The sequence below is a fragment of the Toxotes jaculatrix genome, chromosome 11, assembly GCF_017976425.1.
Source record: "Toxotes jaculatrix isolate fToxJac2 chromosome 11, fToxJac2.pri, whole genome shotgun sequence".
Lineage (NCBI taxonomy): Eukaryota > Metazoa > Chordata > Actinopteri > Toxotidae > Toxotes > Toxotes jaculatrix.
This window is the reverse complement of record NC_054404.1, coordinates 21,048,897-21,067,945: the sequence shown is the minus strand read 5'-3', so window position 1 is coordinate 21,067,945 and position 19,049 is coordinate 21,048,897. Positions and strand designations below refer to the sequence as shown.

General features: G+C 41.7%; 2 protein-coding genes across 3 annotated transcripts in view; one reads left to right on the top strand and one right to left on the bottom strand.

Moving 5' to 3' along the window:
• Positions 1-679, bottom strand: part of thada (THADA armadillo repeat containing) — a 79,405-nt gene extending 78,726 nt beyond the window's left edge. Inside the window, exons 1-2 of one of the 2 annotated variants that reach the window (XM_041050509.1) lie at positions 661-679; positions 132-213 (exon numbers count right to left, since the gene is read on the bottom strand). In XM_041050509.1, coding sequence (XP_040906443.1) covers positions 132-204 — 73 coding nt within the window. In that variant the 5' untranslated portion in view covers positions 205-213; positions 661-679. Of the gene's footprint in view, positions 1-131; positions 214-638 lie in introns of both variants that reach the window. The other variant, XM_041050510.1, reaches the window with a different exon arrangement.
• Positions 680-1,242: 563 nt separating this feature from the next.
• The window catches only part of plekhh2 (pleckstrin homology domain containing, family H (with MyTH4 domain) member 2), a 29,154-nt gene continuing 11,347 nt past the window's right edge, over positions 1,243-19,049 (top strand). Inside the window, exons 1-14 of the mRNA XM_041050548.1 lie at positions 1,243-1,359; positions 3,616-3,751; positions 13,923-13,985; positions 14,072-14,221; positions 14,709-14,792; positions 14,899-14,980; positions 15,112-15,297; positions 15,687-16,615; positions 17,300-17,375; positions 17,454-17,548; positions 17,675-17,834; positions 18,030-18,166; positions 18,451-18,564; positions 18,882-18,968. Coding sequence (XP_040906482.1) covers positions 3,629-3,751; positions 13,923-13,985; positions 14,072-14,221; positions 14,709-14,792; positions 14,899-14,980; positions 15,112-15,297; positions 15,687-16,615; positions 17,300-17,375; positions 17,454-17,548; positions 17,675-17,834; positions 18,030-18,166; positions 18,451-18,564; positions 18,882-18,968 — 2,286 coding nt within the window. The 5' untranslated portion in view covers positions 1,243-1,359; positions 3,616-3,628. The remainder of the gene's footprint in view (positions 1,360-3,615; positions 3,752-13,922; positions 13,986-14,071; positions 14,222-14,708; positions 14,793-14,898; positions 14,981-15,111; positions 15,298-15,686; positions 16,616-17,299; positions 17,376-17,453; positions 17,549-17,674; positions 17,835-18,029; positions 18,167-18,450; positions 18,565-18,881; positions 18,969-19,049) is intronic.

Below are 19,049 nucleotides of genomic sequence, written 5' to 3'. Positions count from 1 at the left end.
AGAAGTGCTCTGTGCTCACACTGATGTGTAATATCTTTTTGGTTGAATCTACACAATGATTTACAGGTCTTTGTTTTTGTTTTTCATTTAACACAGCCTCAGTTTGCTCATCAGTAGTTTGTCCTCATTACCTATGAGCTTGTGCAGCTTCTCCTCGTCCAACGCCACAGCCTCAACTTTGGCTGTCTTCTTCTTCACCACCATGGCTCAGTCCTGTGTGATGGGTACCATCAGTTAAATCTCTTGAATGACTGCATTAGTGTTTCAACTGTATGTCCAACATAACGATCCGAATATGGTCTGGTTATAGGGAATACAAGCAGATTTAATAACAGACACTCAAACTGAGCACAACACTGAGTCTTCACATCTTTAACGATCCCCGTGGATAAAACAATCACCTGGTATTCACAATTTATCAGGACAGAAACTTTACGCCCACACTTTCTAAGGTGCTTCGTTTTACCTTGGATGAAAGTCCTGCTGCTAGTGCTGCTAACCAATCACTGCTAGCTGTTTAGCACAGACTCTACGTACCGAATTAAATAGCGAGACAGCCACAGTAAACACTGAAACAATACAAAAACTGAGTCCAACAGCTCAATAAAGGTGCAAAATTAAATATAACTTGCATTCACCTCAGTTGAGCATGTGCTTTACCTGCAGTCCTACTACTTCAGTTGGTAGCGGTAACTAATGTCAAGTCGGAGGATAAAGAAATCATTTTCCGGTAGAATTGTTTTTCAGAATAAAACAAACAGTGTCAAAGAAAAAATAATGTGCGATTAGTGTCTACTTTTTGTTAATATTTCTATTTTTTTGTTTAATTGCACGATTGACAGAAATTATTAGGCACAAAGTGTGTGGTATGACATGCTTTACAGATTTACTTATTTGTTACCAAAGCTTTGAATTCGAAGCCATATTTGTGTTTCCTGTGTTGTTCTCGGAAGTTTGACACAACCACGGTCCATGCCGCACACACGCACACGTGATACGTCACTTCCGACAAGTTGTCACACAGCGCCCTCAGAAGGTGATCTGGCCATAAAACAGCGCTCCGGATTTTTATTGGTGGAGGTGGTACGTCCATCAATCGCAGACATCGTGGTTGTTCTGCGCAGAGAAACGCCCCTCAAGCCTGTGATTGGATGTATTTCCGAAGCCACGCCCTCTGGATCCAGCCCGTATCCAACTTTTGCCTGAATGCTGAAATGAAAAGGTTTGGAAAAGAGAGCCATTCACCGTCTTAACTCATGAATTAGGCTTTGCTCCCCAGGAATAATAATAAATATATACACACACTGGAGTCGGAATGGCGTGAAGTCCCTCGTTAAGTTTCCATCTCTAGTCACAAGGGTAAGTCGAGAAACTTTAATGAAAATATGTTTTAATTAAATAGAGAACCACGGAAAGCAAACGGCCTCTTTTTACAGTAAGAATGATTGAAACTGTGTTGACAATGTTAACACTACAACTTTTAAACTGAATACCAGTTTTTCACCTAACCGCTATTTGGTATAACTGTGATTTGAAAATGATGCGCTGAGCACACACACACACATGAATGTGAATACAGTAGTGTTTTCTAAGCAAATACAGAGGTGCTATTTTTGTCTTTTGCGGTCTGGTGTTTTAATTTTGATTTGTTTTTAAAGCTGTAGCTCTAAAAGTTAGACACTAAAATGTACGTTGTTTTGTTTTGTTTTTAATTACATTTCAAGATATTCTTGTAATATCACAGTTAACTTAAACACATCACCCATGATGAGCTATAGTTTCTATAGATTCAATTTAAAGTACCACCAACAATGTAAAACTAAACTCTTTGTCTCATGGAGGCTCATTGTTGACCACTTTACTGGAGTTTACTCTTCTTCACCACTATGCCTGAGCTCTGTGTAAAGTTTACCATCAGTTAAATCATTTCCATGACTTCATGAGTATTTATCTGAAACAATATGTCCAACATATAACAATCTACAATATGTTTTGGTTATAGGCAATACAAGTTTAATAGACTTATTATATATACCTTATGATACATATAAGCCCAAGGTTTAGTGTACTTTTCTTTCATTTTTCATCATAGTTTATTTTCCAGTGAGAAGTAGGTTATCTCTACACCCTGTCAATCATCATTTTAAATACACTAATAATAGGTAATATTTCCGTCTTTAATGGCTCGCCACAGGTCTGCTCAGACCAAAACACAGGGAAGTGCACACACAACTCATTCTGGTTCACTGTGTCTGAACACTGACACAGATTTTACTCAACAGGAAGTGAGAGAGATAGAGACAAAGAGAAGCTCTGACAGTGTTCAGGGGTTAAATGGCCTTTAATATTTTCTACCAACCACATCCTTTCATCACCACTGTGGAATGATGCTTGGAGGGAAGGGAAAAGATGAATGGGCAGAAAAAAATCTGTCCCCTCATACACAAATCTGACTAATATTCTCATAGGATCTTATTGAATTCTACAAAACATGTACTTACAAGGAAATGTGAATGAATTAACTTATCAAAAAAAAAAAAAAAATACTTGAGGGTGCTGTGACAACAAATACTGAGAAATAAAACTATCTTTAATGAAATAATAACAGAGTTATTGCTTGACAAAGTAGCCTAATAAAGTGATATTATACTTCAAACTATCATGTAAAACAACTAATTTCTTTAAGACTTATGGCCTGGTTTTCTATAGGTATTTGTGACCCTTTTTGCCATGTAAAATGTCATTAAATTCCACACCAGCACTCATTTCTGTTGTTTTGTTTTGTTGGGTGAGAGCCTCTTTTTTTTCTTGCTTTCGTCAGTGTTTACCACAGCAAACAAGCAACAGAAATAAGCCTGTGGAAACCAGTTTATGGCCTCCCTCCACACATGTTTGCAGTCTCTTTGTGAGGAGGCCAGGCTGGTAATGAGAGGTTATTACTTAGGAGAGAGACCCAGGCTTTCTATCCTCCTCCTCCTCCTCCTTGTCCTGCTGCTGCTCTCCTTCATCAGAGATCCTCATCTCTGCCTCTCTGTCTCTCTCCGTCTGTCTCCCTTTCTCTTGTTCGCTCTTCCTCTCTGTATTTACCGGGTGTTTTCCAGTGATAGCCCTGGAAAACATGATGCAAGCCTGTCCCAGGGTGGGTGCTGAGGTGTTTTGGAACACTGGTGTTTTACTGTTTGGCTAAGCTGAGCGATACGCCCACTGCCCACACTGGTCCAGCTGGACCCGACCCTGGAATATTTCAGGTGATGGCTGGTGGCAACACTTCAACACAACAAACCCTCTGTGTGTGTGTGTGTGTGTGTGTGTGTACACAAATATACTCTCCTGAGTTTCAGTGATGTTTCAGAAAGACAACCAACAGCAATAAGAGCACTCCCTGTGTCACCAGTCATTCATACAGCGGAGGTGCCTATGAGCAAGACACTGAATCCCAGTTTCAAGGATAGTTGTCTCCAGCTGACCCTGATCTCTCATCTCCCTCAGGAGGAGGAAATGAAAAGCGAAATTTTTCCACAGGAAGCCTGTATGAGAGTGCTGTATTATTATGTACATATATTTACTCCCTGTCTGTCTCTCACTGCTGTGCGTTTGGCTGTGTGTATGTTACAGAGGGTCAGCCGGTATGGCAGATGGAGAGGAGGCCATGAGCCAGGAGGACTGGAAGGAGAAGTGTATGGTCCTGGAGGCTCTGCTCATGAAGTTCAGAGTGCAGATAATCAAGATTCGAGAACTCACCGCCGACAAAGTTGGTTCAAATAAACTTTATTCTGTTAATCAGTTTATGACAAAATTCATTTTCAGGGCATCTCACTGAGTATTTGTGGCCAAATGGTGGAAGGAGTGAGATCATGATTTGTTTGAATGTTGTTGTAGTGAGGGAAAGTGTACAGTAAAGCTGCTGTACAGGTCTGTAGAGCAGGACGCTTTCCTTTGAGCTACAGTGGCTCCTCATGTCCCTGACTTGAGTCTTTTCCTCACATCTTATGTCCTCCCAATGGGGATGCGAGGAAGAGACGTGAGGATGAAGGAACTATATTTAACAAAATCTCTCTCGCTCACTCCAGTGTCATTTTAAGGAGACATAAATCAGTCATGGCACAGAAAATCTCAACTTTCCTATAATGTGTATGCTAACAACGATGCCTGCGCTCTATGACCGCGGCTCCCACACTAATTACGGCTCTATTTCTAGTGTTAGGGTGTCACAGAATGTGACTGACAGAAATAACACCAACAATCGATTAAAGTTTGTTTACTGACAGAACACTAGAGATTTAAAGGAGAAAATAAAAACATTAAAATGTTTTAAATAAGGTCTGTAACTGGTTTGTAAAAGTCAGGAAAAGTCTGTAAAGATGTATAGGACATTTTTGGTGCCAACATGTACTTGAAACAGAAAATAAGAGAAGAAGTAAATTAAAAGTATTTTAACTGGGAAAAAACTAAGCAGACAGAGTTCTAAAAGTGTTTTTATGATTAATAATTCAAATAAAACACACTAATCATATTTATTATTTGAATACACACCAGGCTGTTATTCCTGTTTCAGTGGACAGTATTACATCATAATATTGCTTTTACAGTAATGTTGTTTCCTGCAAGAGCTGGCGGTTCCTTTTACCGTCCCATCAGATCAGTTTATCAATCACTAAACTGATTCTTTGAGCTTTGACTGAGAAGACAAAGGGAGCAGTGGATGAGATCTGATGTCAAGATGATGTCCAAATTTAAAAATCATCAACATATGGTCCTCATAAGTACAGGAAGACGTCCACTTTCAGACAGAGAGTTGTGGTGTGTCTTGTGGGTACGGAGCGGCCCGTCCCTCCCAGCTAGCCGGCACTGGGCCGGCCCAAACTGTTCAGTGGCCTAGATCTGAAGCTGCTCTCCAGGGATGCTGATTAGAGCTCTAATGTAAACAGCAGTCTGACCACAGGGCTCCACCACGCACTGCATGATGGGACTGACCCAGCTCTAGTCAATTACAGAGTCAAAGTAAGCTCAGCTGGACAGCAAAACAAACTCCTGGAGGGACTTGGAAGAAAGATTGGCTTTGGTGGGATTTTGCAGCCCACGTAGCACATGTGAAAGTCTCCGCTAGATATTCTTGGCCTTATCCTTCTTGTTTGACAGGTTGAATTTAACTCTGTTTTAAAGTATTTTTCCACTCAGCATCGTAAAACACACCATTAAATGCAGAATAACACGCAGTGTGTTTTCAAGAAGCCTCTTCATGTTATAAATTCACCTCAGCTTCACCATCTTCTACTTAAGTGGTGTTTACTCAGTCTTACTCTGGTTGTTTAGAGCTTGGTTGTCTTGTCTGTCTTGTGCGCTGAGTTTTCATTTCAAGAAGTGTCATGTTGGCTCGGTAAAACTAGGGTCACCACCACAAAACCTTAAGCCTGCACTGGACTGTTTTCCTTAGTACACCGTAGTAAGTGGTCTGTGTGTTTGTTGTAAGGATAGTAGACACCACACATGGAGGATCACTGGTTTAGTTCCCAAGGATTCAGAGTTCAACCAGAGTTCAGCAGATTTTTGAGGACAAGTAGAGACAACAGTGTTTTTGGAATGAAGCTAGAGACTACGGATCATATGTGCAGATATTCAATGTTTTTTGTCAATGATCAGAAGAATTCAGCGGAGGAATTTAAGTTGGGTAGGATGAAAAAGCCAATTCTCTCAGCAAACACAATTAATAAAACAGTAAAACAAATCATGCAAAAGTAGTTAGAATCTATAGTGTTACATCAGAATGAATTTATTTTAAGGTCTCCCACTGACAACCAGTGTAGTCCTGAACAGTTCTATAATAATCAGGCTCACTATCCATCATATCACAGATAAATAAAACCATAGTCAGTTTTTAATATAAAACATAAACACAGTCTGGAAGCATTACCACAGTACGTGGATCACACTTGGCCCGTGATTTCTCATCAGGTGTCAGAATTAACATGTAGTTATAGAAGTTGTTGTAGAATGACCCGTCACCTTGTGCTCACTGACCTCCGGATGCCATGAGCTCATCATGTTAACATCCAGACCTCTGCTCATGTTTTTTTTTTTTTTTCCTCCCTAGCGTGGCTCCCACCGCCTCAGCCTGAGCCTGTTGTTTTTTAAAGCGGTGCGGGGGCGCATGTACATCACAGCAAAATCCCCCTAATATCTCACTGTGGAGCTGGGCTCATATAAGGATGAAGAGGCGGTTAAGAGAAGTCATTTTGAGTGGAGGTTGTTGAGGCCTCCGATGCTGAAAAAACAGTAGGCTGGTTTCCATTCATAGCTGCTTTGCTGTAGTGCACATTTACATGTAGAGTTCAATGTGTATAATACGAGTGTACAGCTGAAGACGCCTCAAGATCTTACAGTATTATTATGAAAGTTGTTTGAAATGATATAAGATTGCAAGATCAACAGAACATCTTTATTTTGTTGATAACTATTATAACTGTAATAAGTTTCTGTTGTAGCCATAAGGAATGTCTGTATGTCCACTGAGAGCTGAGTTGTTTTAACCTGAAGTCAGGTGACTGATTCAGAATTTATTTAATTCAACGCACAACAAAGATTTGCATTAGAATCAAGTAAAATCATGTCACACCAGCAGCAAATTCACTATTATTAATACTTCAACATAACTTTTTAATACATGAGTATATTAGTACCTTAGTAAATGAGATTCAGTAACATGCGACTAAGCGGTTTGTCTGTAGCTCCCTTTTTAAACATAATCTAGATTTCTTTAAAAAAAAAATGTCTTCTTTTAAAATCTAAAATTCTGTTTCTAAAATATAAACGTTATTTATTGGAAATAATTTTGATTTGTCAGTTGATCGGTCAGATTGAGTTGACCAAATGAATTACATGACTCCAGGTAGATTTGGCAAATTGCTGAAATCCTGGAAAGCCTGTGCGAGGGCATGCAGAGGGAATGAGGGGAAGAAAAAGAAAGAGAGGAAAAAATGCAGCCTTGTGTAAAGACTGAGCTACCCAAGGGAGGAAATACCCAGTTTAGTAAATAGTATGTGTGTACGCATGTGTGTGTTGCACAGGAAGTGAGTTTGCAATCCGAAGCACTCACTCAGTTATTCTGTGTGTACATGCATGCAAGACCAGTCAAACTCATTTAGAAACTGCTTTAAGTTGCAGAATTTTCTTTTCAGAAAGTGAAAAGTTATGGAGTGTGTGTGTGTCGGGGGGGCGGGGGGGGGGGTCTGTGGGTGCAGTTATTTGGGAGGGACGTTAGCTTTGGCCAGCAGGGCCTCCAGCTGTAACAGTAGGCTATACATCTCTTGATGGAGACCAAGAGGAGGTGCGTGTTATATTTTCAGATTCTGTCAGACTCCCTACTTCTGACCTAACACACTCACTGACATATTTTATTCTCTCTGTCTGTCAGGTATCAACATTTTGAATCTGGTGAAATGCAGATTATAAAATATAGCTGCACGGGTTAAAGCCCTTTTTGCGCAGAAGAAAGAAGCAGCTCAGTCAGCCAAAATTAAAGCTGCAAGCTGCAAGCTTTAATTTATCTGAATTTCTATATATTTATTATTCTATTTATTGAAGTCCTTTTTATGGTCCAAGAGGCTTTTTTGTACAGCTGGGCTTGTGTGTCCAATTTCAAGTCAATTGGACTTACCGTTTGAGGGGCATGGCCTTTCCCAAACTGCGTTTTTGGGTCTTAATTACAGCGCAGCCATCTGGCCGACTGGACTCATATTTCTTGGGAAGCAGTTGTTTAAAGCTCATTCCAGCTCACGGCAATTTGAGATGATTTGGCAGAAAAATAATAATAAACCAAACGACAGGGTTCTGCCCCTTTGGAGCTTGAACCCTAAAGAAAAGATTCCAGCCCCTGTCATACTACCTTGGTTTATCATCATGGTGAAATATCAGAGGTTATACTGTCCAATACTGAATAAATACTATTTAAAGGATAAATCTGGTGTTAGTCCATGTTTTCTTCTTGTCAGCAGATCCCATGAAAAGACCGAAACCAACAATACACTGTCGTCCCATTTCTCATTAATCAATTCACAGATTTACATATGTCATATTATTTTTTCAAGGCTAAATAATTTCCTTAAAAACAGCAGGGCGATGTAGTTTTTAGAAAACATTACTCAAACAGGAGTAAATTGTGCATTTATTGTCGACTGTTTTCAGCTGCAGATTAATACACAGTTGGTGCTGTAGTAAGAATTTACAGCATCAGGACAATGTATGTGGAGTTAACTGTTAATAACTTACAGTACAGTTCATCATAATGGAGGAACATGTCACCCAGTACAACAGTGTGGCTCAGTGGTGTGTTTTTATCAGTATATCAGTGTTTAAATTCAAACACCACACTTGTTAGATGGATATATTCATTGCTGATTTGGGTCTTTTCATAAAATTGGTAACAATAAGAAGCATATAAATAGAGCAGACCTATCCTTTAGGCAGGAAGCTGCACCCATAAGAACACACACACACATTTATGTCCATACTGTACATACATTAGACACACACCAAAACCGCAAGGGGTGGAGTGACGCCTTCGAGTTTGGTCTTCCCCTGTGATTGACTCCACATTTAGAAAGAAACAAAACATCCTCCCATATATTAGGCGGGGTTTACTGACCATATGGACCAGTTGTGTATCAGAGGAGACATGTCAGTCACAGTCAGCAGGATGAAAAATAGGATTACATGCATCACCTGGATGTCAAGATCTAACCATGTCCTAATTCATATGAACAGAGAATGATGAAAATGTGACACACACACACACACACACACATCCAGACCTATCTCCGCCACTACACACAAACATCCGCTTGCAATTTTCTTCTACAGCTGCCCAGTCATCACCACATGGATGCCTACGGCTAACCTTAAGTTTCTCCGACTTTTTCTTCCCATCAACACAGATGTTGCTTTTCTTCGTTCGTGTCCGTCTCCATTACATGTGTTCGTAGCCTTGTGTCTGTATGTATGCACTGTGTGTCAGAGGAGCCTTGTTTTTGATGTGTTTTTGACTCTATTTATCCCCAGTTTTCATTTTATTAAACACATTTTCAATTAACTGCATCGGTGAGCATCGGTGAGCAGATTTGGCAGAGAATAACTCAAAACTGTACCTATATTTGATGAATCTATTTGAAGTTAAATTTGTATAATTGTAGGTAAACACTATGGGTCATAGTGACTACAGAGAGAGGCTTTGTGAGCTGGCTGTCTGGCTGCGGATGGAGCGATGGGGGAGGGATGGATGGAGTTCAGGGGGAGGTTGGCCACAGAGCGCCAGTTGTGGAATTCCAGGAATGGAAGTTGAATTGGAGTTTGGATCTGAAGAGGGAATTGACTGCAGAGGTGATAGAGCGTTGTTTGGAGACTATGGGGGCTGACGGAGAGGAGAGAGGTCACGTGTGCGTCAGACGTAGGCCGTGAGGCAGCAGGAGGACATGTATGTGAATGTAATAAGCCATACAAGTCTTAAAATGACCACAGCATAAACCTTAGCCTCTCATTGGTCGTCCCAACTGAGCTGCGCAGGATATGACACAAACACCCAGACCTGACTCATCCTATATAAAACATACAGAATGAGCAAAACACACACACTTGCACGCATAGTCTGACACACAGGAGAATATCTTCATCATTAGACATGTGTTTATGGCTTTTTATATGTTGTTATGTCTGGTGTGTGTATGAGACTGAGTGTGTGTCGTCTCCAGCTGTAACCTACAGAATACATGCCCTGTAATTAACAAGCTGTTCTCTGCCAGATGCTATATCTGTTATTGAGAGAGGCACATGTGGTTTGTGGTACAGCAGAGGATCTATATTGAGAGAGAGAGAGTGTGTGTGTATGTGTGTGTGTTTGTTTATGACATATTAACCTTTTCCCTGTCTGCTTTTGATCAGAACTTAAGTCTATACAACGATTTCTAACGTGTAAGTAATTAGTGTGTTTTCCTGTGGTTTGTATAAAGAGTAATTATCAAGAGATTCATGCAGAGGAGTCATGTCTCTATCTTTATTATATTTGTCGCTTCAGTTTTTATCAGCACAAATGGATGAAATTCATCAATATCTTCAAAACCAGATGTTAAAGTGCTCAGATTCCACTTACATAATAAATCTGCTCCCTAGAATCAAATTCTCCAAAATTACACTGAAATGACAAGTGGAACAGTGGCTGCATAAAGGCCCCGCTTCCACTTTGGTCCAGAAAAGGCCGTGCAGTGGAAACAGTGAGCGTCTCTTGCAGGGTGTGGCTGCTTTTGGACTGAGCTGGGTCCACTTCTCCTGGTCTCTGGCAGTTAACAGAGGCAGGGGAAAACTGGATCACAGCCATGCCAGTCTCCAACGGCCTCATCCGCACTGAGACCAGATACACTGATCTGAGTACTTTGTTTATTTCTACACTGTATGTGACAGAACTGCTCTGGACACCAACATTGACACCATCAAAGAGTATATGACATGAGTGTCATTTTCCACTTTGAAAACATTGTCCTGTAGTAAAAGTACAAGGAAAACAGAACGGCCCTCCTTCAAGAATTTTGGTGGAGGAAGGAATGCAAAAACAGATGAATGGAACCAAAATGTATTTTTTCTTTTAATAAATCCAAAAACACTGAATTTATTTTCCTTGAAACAAGAAGCTTAGAGGGTATTAAAAATGTACAAGTGTTAAATATATTTTCTTTAGTAATGATAGTCATAAAATATGTTTATATCTGTAATATACACCTAGAAACTAAAAGGATTTTTTAAAATAGTGGATTGTGCTGCAGGAGGCTGTTCAGTCCTTGTTTGTGGAGTTTGACTCTGCACCAACACACCTGTCACAAACACTGTCACTACAGCTACAGCAGGAAGCTGATCAGCTCATGATTGGCAAAGTTTTATCAAAGACTTAGATTAACTTAAATGAGTTTGGGGTTTTTAATTGGTTAATCCATTTTCTGCTGCTTGTTTGTGTCCTGGTTGTGTCAGTATAATGAACTTTATAATTAGCAGAAGTTCTGAAAAATTTTGACATTATAATAAATAATTCTAGACCACATCGCCCCCGAACGTGTTTCAGTCTTTGTTCAGTATGATGATCTCTAAAAGTACAGGCACAGGTGGATGAATGAATCACCACTGGGTCTTAGAACTGGACGATATGTTTGAAATCATTATCAGGGCCAAACCTGTCATATGAAAAAAATAAAATAAAAACCTGAATTTTTTTTCCCAATTTGTAAATACTTCTTAAAATGTGTATTGGAGCTGAATAGTGACAGCATGTCAGTGCTGATAGGCCATGCAGACACTCATCATTAATGGTATCTATTCCACTGGTGCTTTTTCTGCTGTATCACTAGCCAACATGTCCTCAGTGAAAATGAATGGTGAGCTATTTTTACTTGTCTGGATCAACCCGTGAATCTGCCAGTTGGATTGCCGTACATGTATTTACACCACAATAAATTACTTCCTTCATTATCTTCAGCACTCCGTTCTATTCTAAGCTACATCCGACTCTGTGGTGTGTCAGCCAGTTTCCCCACAGGGATTGTTCAGAGTTTCTTCTAATTTAGTCTAATTTGTACGTGTATGTGTTCACGTGTACTGCAGCAAAATATTCTAACCACGGTGGTTGTAGAAACTGTTTCACAGAGAATTTCCATCGCCGGTCCTACATATTTTCCTCCATAAAGCCTCTGAGGTTTAAGAGAGTTTCCTCAGAAGACACTGGTTTCTCTGCTGCTTCCGCCACTTTGAGCTGAGGAATTTCAGAGGAATGTTTCTCATAAAGTCATCTCTCTCCTCAATCTCCACTGAGTTTTTTTTTTTTTTTAATCCCTGTGTATGTCTGTGTATGTCTAGTGTGTGTGCCAGTATCTGTCTGTCTGTGTGTGTGTGTGTGTACCAGTGTGCTGCAGCCTGTGTGCGAAAGCTGTGTGACCTTTTGGTGTTGCTGCAGTTTTAACACACTCCTACCAGGTTCCACATGCTGAGCTCTGATCTTAGTGCACAAAGAGCTGCTTGTACCTTTACAGATGTGACACCTCATCATCATTATGTAACTATTTAAAGGCGTTTTATGCAGCTCTCCTGCAAAAATAAAGCTGCCTCATCAATTCTTGGACATATGTAAGTATAGATGTTGTAAACAAATGAGTCCTTTGCCAAGAAGAACTGTAAGTTTCTTCTTGGCAATACACTCTAGACTGAATTTTATAGTTTGTGTTAAAGTTATTGCAAAACAGAGTATAATAGCAGATAAGCGTTCATTTAAACTTGAGCAACACAAACACCCCTTGAGCATGAGAGTAATAGCAGGCTATGGAGAATAGATTCCATTTTGAGGCTGTTGAAGATATTAGCAGATTGTGCTATAAATTTATTTATAAATTTATAAATAAATTTATTTATAAATTTATTGCACATGCTCCTTCTTGGCCACTGCGTTCCTCCAAGGATCATCATCCTGCATTGCCAACCCTGCACACAGGGCAGTCTCAGTCCAGACTGCTCTCGTTTGTGGTTCCCCGATGGTAGAACAATCTACCAAATGTTATCAGAGCCGGGGCGTCTGTCCCTCTCTGTCTTCAAGAATCTCTTGAAACTTCTTCTCTTAGGGCACCTCCTCTCCTAACACCTCTAACACCTTGACATGCCTGACTCACCTTTCCTGTTATGCTGAGACTAGGAATCAGGCCAGGACCCAAAAGCAAAAACCCCCAAGACAGGTCAGTAACTTAGAGTCTTTTAATAAACCAAAAATCACTGTGTCCAGGGAACAAAACTCAAACAACCAAAAATCCTCCACGAAGGAGAAAAACACTTAGGAACAAACTAAATAAAAACACAAAAGTCCTTACTTGAAACAAAGGAAATCAAGGTAAGTGCATAAGGTGGGGAAAAAATGTAAGGCACAAGTACGGGAACAAACACGGGGAAGAGACAGAGTCAGGTACACACTCAGGCATGGAAACAGACGAACCGACAAGGACGCAGCGAAATTACGAGACTTAAATACGCCAGGCAATGGGCAACAGGTGAAACCAATTAGGGCGGGGCAGACAATCACAAATGAAGGAAAACAAGACAAAGACAGGAAGTAGAACAAGGCGAGATGCACAAGGGCCATGATTTCAAAATAAAACAGGAACTATGAACAAAAGTTAAACTTTAGGAGTCCGAAAGTCCAAAAGAGAGTCCAAAACATAACCAAAAGGGTTTAGAGAGCAGCCCCCTTAGGGGCTAGTCATGACATTTGCTGTGCACCTCTCTGCCTGATTTCTTTTCCATTTTGTCTTATTGAACAGTCTTACTACTCGATGCCTTGTCCAAAGTCTCCTACTGTAGTGAAGCTTGAGAGTTGTCCCTCACTTTTAAGTCGCTTTGAATAAAAGCATGTGCCAAATGAGTAAATGTAAATTCATGAATTGACACTTTTTAGGAAAGGGGTTTCATATGAGGGGGAAACTGTTAAATTCCTAAACTGTAAATGTAGATGTAAGATACATCTGTGAAATTTCAATAACCAAATTCTGATAGTAAACATTCTTCGGAGTCATATAAAGTGAAGAATGTCAAAGATCAGCTGAAAAGCGTCTGCTCTTTTCCAGCATAGCAGTCTTATCTTAAGTAGAGTTCTCATTACGTCTCTAGCCTGCAGCTCTTTCTTTGTCTTTATTTGGTGCTGTTGTATTTGGCTTGGGGCAGAAGTGGAGCTGATATTTCACCTCCGTGTGGATGCAGACATTGTGGTCAGAAGCGCTAGTGGGAATAAATGGGCTCCTTTTAGGTCACGTGTAAAGAGCGTCACAGTGTGGTGTGTGTATATAATATGGAATATGACAAGAGTCATAAAATATTTACAGGATAAAATAAAATAAAAATTCTTCCTTTTCTAGATTCAACAACTGGAGACACAGGTGATCGATGCAGAGAAACGGGCCTTCACTGCTCACCAGCAGGTAAGGGTCCCAACAAAAGTCTGCTTACCTGTGCTCAGTGTGTGTGGGACACGTGCCCAGTGTACCTGTACGATTTATCTTTTAAGGTGCAGTGGATGGAAGAGAAACTGAAGGCTCCAGATGGTCAGTCCGGAGACTCAGAGGTGCGTTTGTTCCAGCGGTGCCAGGAGCTGCAGGGCTTGGTGCAGGAGAAGGAGGACGTCATCGCCCAGCTGGAGCAGCAGCTGGAGGAGCAGGTAAAACACACACAGACCAAGAATTTCATCAAAACAATAGGTTTAGCACCAGGGGAAAAAGAATGGAGGGGAAGATTTAGCATGCAGTTGTCTTCACAAACACAATGACACACAAACAACACAAACTCTCCCTCAGTTTTGAGTCATAAAATTCTTACAACACCTGGCTGAAAAGCTGCTGCCATGCTCTGAGATTTTGCATGATAATTTGATCGAACCTCAATATACCCAAGCAGAGAAAAGGAAAACATTTATTTCTTAAAGATTTAGTGTAAGGCCGCAGAATTGAACTGGCAAAGTACCAAACCCTCAGTCCACTGTGGACACATGCAGTATTTATTATAATCCTTGAGTAACAACTGTCACTTCCATCCTCAGTTGCTCTCTATTCGCCCTCTGTGTTGTGAAATATTTTGTATCCACTTGTGTTCAACCAGAGAAGAACATGGCTGATGTTTGTGCATCCAAACTTGTTCTCTTTCACCAGAAACAGAACCGACTTCAAGATGCCAAAACAGTGGAGGAGAAAGCAGCTAAGATCAAAGAATGGGTGATGCTGAAGTTGTCAGAGGTAAATACATTATGGTGTTTGATATAAGTATGCCCAAAACAGTTTGTATGGCTGGAAAAGAGACAAGACGGAAGCTGTTATTTGTGAAAATATGTTTATCCTTCAGTTCGAGGTAGAGAACGCAGCATTAAGAGAAACCAACAAGCAACAGGAGGCTCAGATTGTGGAGCTACAGAAACAAGTGCAGGGTAAGAACTTTCTGTCTATGGCCAAGCTAATGTAAATGCTAGTTAGTAAACTGTATACATATATACATATAAACCTATATATGCTCATACTACATACATAGTACCGATCTGACATGTTTGTGCATTTGCAGCCTTCGAGGCAAAGTGTGGTGGTGGACGAGGAGTCCTGTGCAGACCAGGTGAGGCCCAGCGCCTCAGCAGCCTGACGTTTGGCTGCTTCCAGGTGAGAGGGAAGAATCCCCAGGTTCTCACCGGACCAGCACCCTCCCAGAGGACCCTCAGCACCCAGGGAGAGACTGAGGGCAGAGATGAAACTGGTAAGTCCCCACGGAGTCACAGCTATGGATGTGGAGACAGCTTCTGTTATTCAGCATATTTCTTGGTGAGCTGGACACAGGGAGGCAGAGATTCATAGTGGAAAATGGAAAGTGACTCAGAGGACCTATTTTTGCCATTAGGTCATATCTATGGCGTCTTAAGGAAAGGTTTTCACTTCTAAACTATTTTGCCTCTTGCTGTCTCGCAATCATTGCTTCTACCAAATGTATTGTCATGGGGCAAAGATCACCTAAGGATTTAATTTATAATTTTAATATTTTACTATTGAATGGGTTCCATGACCCCTGCTGAAAATTATGACAATGAAATGGAGATTATTAATACATATTAATACACTGGATATGTATTTTCATGTTTGCTTTGACAGTGAAGATTAAGCAGACAGCCTCCTCAGAGACAGACAGTGAAGCCCACAGACCAGACCAAACTGGACTTCTTTATTCTCCTGTAGAGGACGACAGTGCCTCTGAAAGCCTGGGCGACAATGCATGTGGACCTGAGTCTCGGGGTGTCTCCTCTGTGCTCTCCAGTGCTGCATCAGAGGGGGAGGGAGGAGGAGGGTGTGAGGGCAGAGGAGGAGTGTGCGGTCTGGAGTTCAGCCGCCCAGGCAGTGAGACCTATCTGACCGCTTCGGACGACAGCAGCTCTCTGTTCGACGACGACATGCAGCGAGCAGAGCCGCCCCGCTTCAACCTACTGGGATCATCAGATGGGACCCTGGGAGGGTGTAAGGAGGGGGTGGAGGAGGCACACAGGGCCAAGCTGGAGGACTGCAACTCTGATGAGCTCAACAAACGATTCCAGTCACAAAGACTTGACTCCTCGTCCTCTTCCAGCGAACCCAACACCCCCAGCCCCATCCTCACTCCAGCCCTCACACCGAAACGACCCAACCCGCCCCAGGACCCGAGGGACAACCCAGCCTCACCCAAACAGCCGCGCCTTCGGACCCCGACGGGGTTCGGGTTGATTAATGTGTCTCTGGCTAAGAAACACCTGAGCCAGCCACCAGTCAGCTCAGAGGCAGCACATGGGCAAACACGTAACGCTCTCAGCATGCTCCGCCCTTTCCGACCACAGGAAACTGACCTTGACCAGGAGCAGGAGGCTGGCATGAAGACGGACAAGGACACGCCTCCTCAAGTCCTTTGCAGCCCACAAGCTACGCCCACCATGTCCTTCTCGCAGGCCTCACCAAAACCTGGTACAGAGACGAGCCCAGAGAGGCCTGAAAGTGACATCTCAGCACCCGGCAGCAAACCTCCTACTCCCCCTTTACACAGGCTGCCCTCCTGGGTAAGAACTTCCAGTGTTTCACCTGAGGGGAAACTGATCTTGTGGCTGTAAATTCTAACTAGCTCACCAAATCCACAGCTAAGAGCAGGCCCCAGCAAATACACAGTTTACTCAACACACACAACTTGAGTAAAGAAATGCGAGCTTAGAATTTGTCATTTAAGCCTTGTATCAAAAACGTTAAGCTGCCAGAAGTTGTTTTATGTTTCTTTTAAAAATGTATTTAACAAGGTGGGAACTCTCTAAAGATTGAGGTCATGACCACAACCCCATCTTATCTGGGATGAGTCTGATGAAACAGCATCATAGACTGTATAAGACAGAACAGCATTCACATCAGGAAACTTTAGCTCTCCATTGAAAACCATACCAGCCGCTGTTTGTATTTCTGTTACCCACAGTGCCATCTGCTGCTAAGGTGGCCATTTACAGCCATATAGAGTGCATAACCTTTAGGCGGACATTGTGATCTAGCAAACATTGTCTTAAAAAGTGTAACAGACAGTGACAGCTGTGTCCCTGTAAATAACAAAGCATATCTTGACATAAAATTCAATGTTAACACATTAAAATGATTTCCAGCTGTGGGCAAGTATATACAAAACAGTTAGCCATTCTTGGACATTTACTCACAGAAAAAGTTTTTCAAATGTTGACTGATAATTTGGGACATTTTCTCCATAGGAGAGTCGTATCTATGCTGTGGCTAAATCAGGAATCAGACTGTCTGAGACATCCTGCACAGACCCTGCTAGCAAAGGTAAGACAAAAAAAAAAAAAAAAAAGAGGCAAAACAGGGATGTTTCACTCAGTAACTGAACTGTGATCTGTCTCGCAGACCCGTCCCTCCAGTCCTCCTATCCTGCCTTTGTAATGTACACATCCCTCATCTATAAAAACATGACTACACCAGTTTACACTACTCTGAAGGGGGTAAGTGTAGCTGTGCCCTGTGAGCTTCACAGCAGTGAGTTTTAACACAACTGTTCAGTGGCTCTGTGCTTTTGTGTGTTTGTTCAACAGTGTGTAGAAACAAATATTATGTCCTCATTTTTGCAGAAAGCCACTCTACTGAGCAGCAGTCCCTTCTCAGACGAGTCGTCCAGCTCTGAGGACTCATCCAGTTCAGGAGAGGAGGACGGTTCCTTCTGCAGCTCCCACACCTCATCCAGTTCCCGCAAGGACAGCAGCCCTGGCAGCCCGCGCTCCCTCAAGAGAGGTACTACACTTCCACATATGCTGTACCTGAAGGTTGGTTAGAATTCCCTCAGCAGCCAAAGGGAAAACCGTCCCTGAGCAGAGCTGCTGAATTTCCATTACAAATTCATAGTATCTGTGTCAACCATGGATCAATGCATGATCATACTGTATCTGTGGGACTCTCACCCTCTCGGCCGCTCTCCATCTCCTCTAGCTGTGTCCATGTCTTCAATGACATCAGAGAGCGACTATGCCATCCCTCCTGATGCCTACTCCACCGACACAGAGTGCTCTGAACCAGAGCAGAAACTGCCCAAGACCTGCTCTTCAGCCAGCGACAACGGCAAGACTGTGAGTCAGTCTGTGCTTTAGGAAAACATCCAGGCCTGCAGATCCATTTACCAATGAGACACACTACAGAATCATCCACAGTTATTAGCTCATACACTTACATGTCAGAGCTGTTTTCAGTCAGTCCTAATCAGGTCTATATTACATAAATAACATAAATGTTACAAGGAATAAGGTTTTGAATGATAAACAAAATTAGCCATATCTTTGTGAGGTACACTTTTACCTCCCGCATTGTACATTCAGTAGCGCTACGAAAAACTGAACAGTGTTGCATCTTGCAGGAGCCGATGGAGAAGTCAGGCTACCTGTTGAAAATGGTAAAGACCTGGAAGAAAACCTGGAAGAGACGCTGGTTTGTCCTCAAAGACGGAGAGCTGCTCTACTACAAGTCACCAGTGGGTTTTACTCATTACTTTTATCATTTTGTTGCTTTGTTATGTAACTCTGATTTTAGTGCTTTTTCTTTTGCTAAATTCTGTTGCACTCAAGTTAAGTATTTAAAATAAAGGAAGGGTTTATAAAAATAGGCTCCTTCAATATATTTTTACCTTTTTTATATTCCTTGAAGCCTTCATTGTCAAATCTGATATTAATATTATTAACCAGCTGTTCAGTTGATATGCCACATATATTTATTCAGCTGAGCTGATGTTGGTCAGAGCTGGAGTCATGTCTCTATCGAGTGCCATATAACTTTAGCACTCCCCCACAGAGCGATGTGATCAGGAAACCTCAGGGTCAGATCGAGGTCAACGCCACCAGCAGCATCGCCCGTGGAGAGGGCAAACAAGTTCTCCAGGTATTCATCTCTGCTTTTAAATAAAGAATCAAATGTAGATGGGCACCGTCATTTAACATGTCAGCTCTGATCAAACGATCT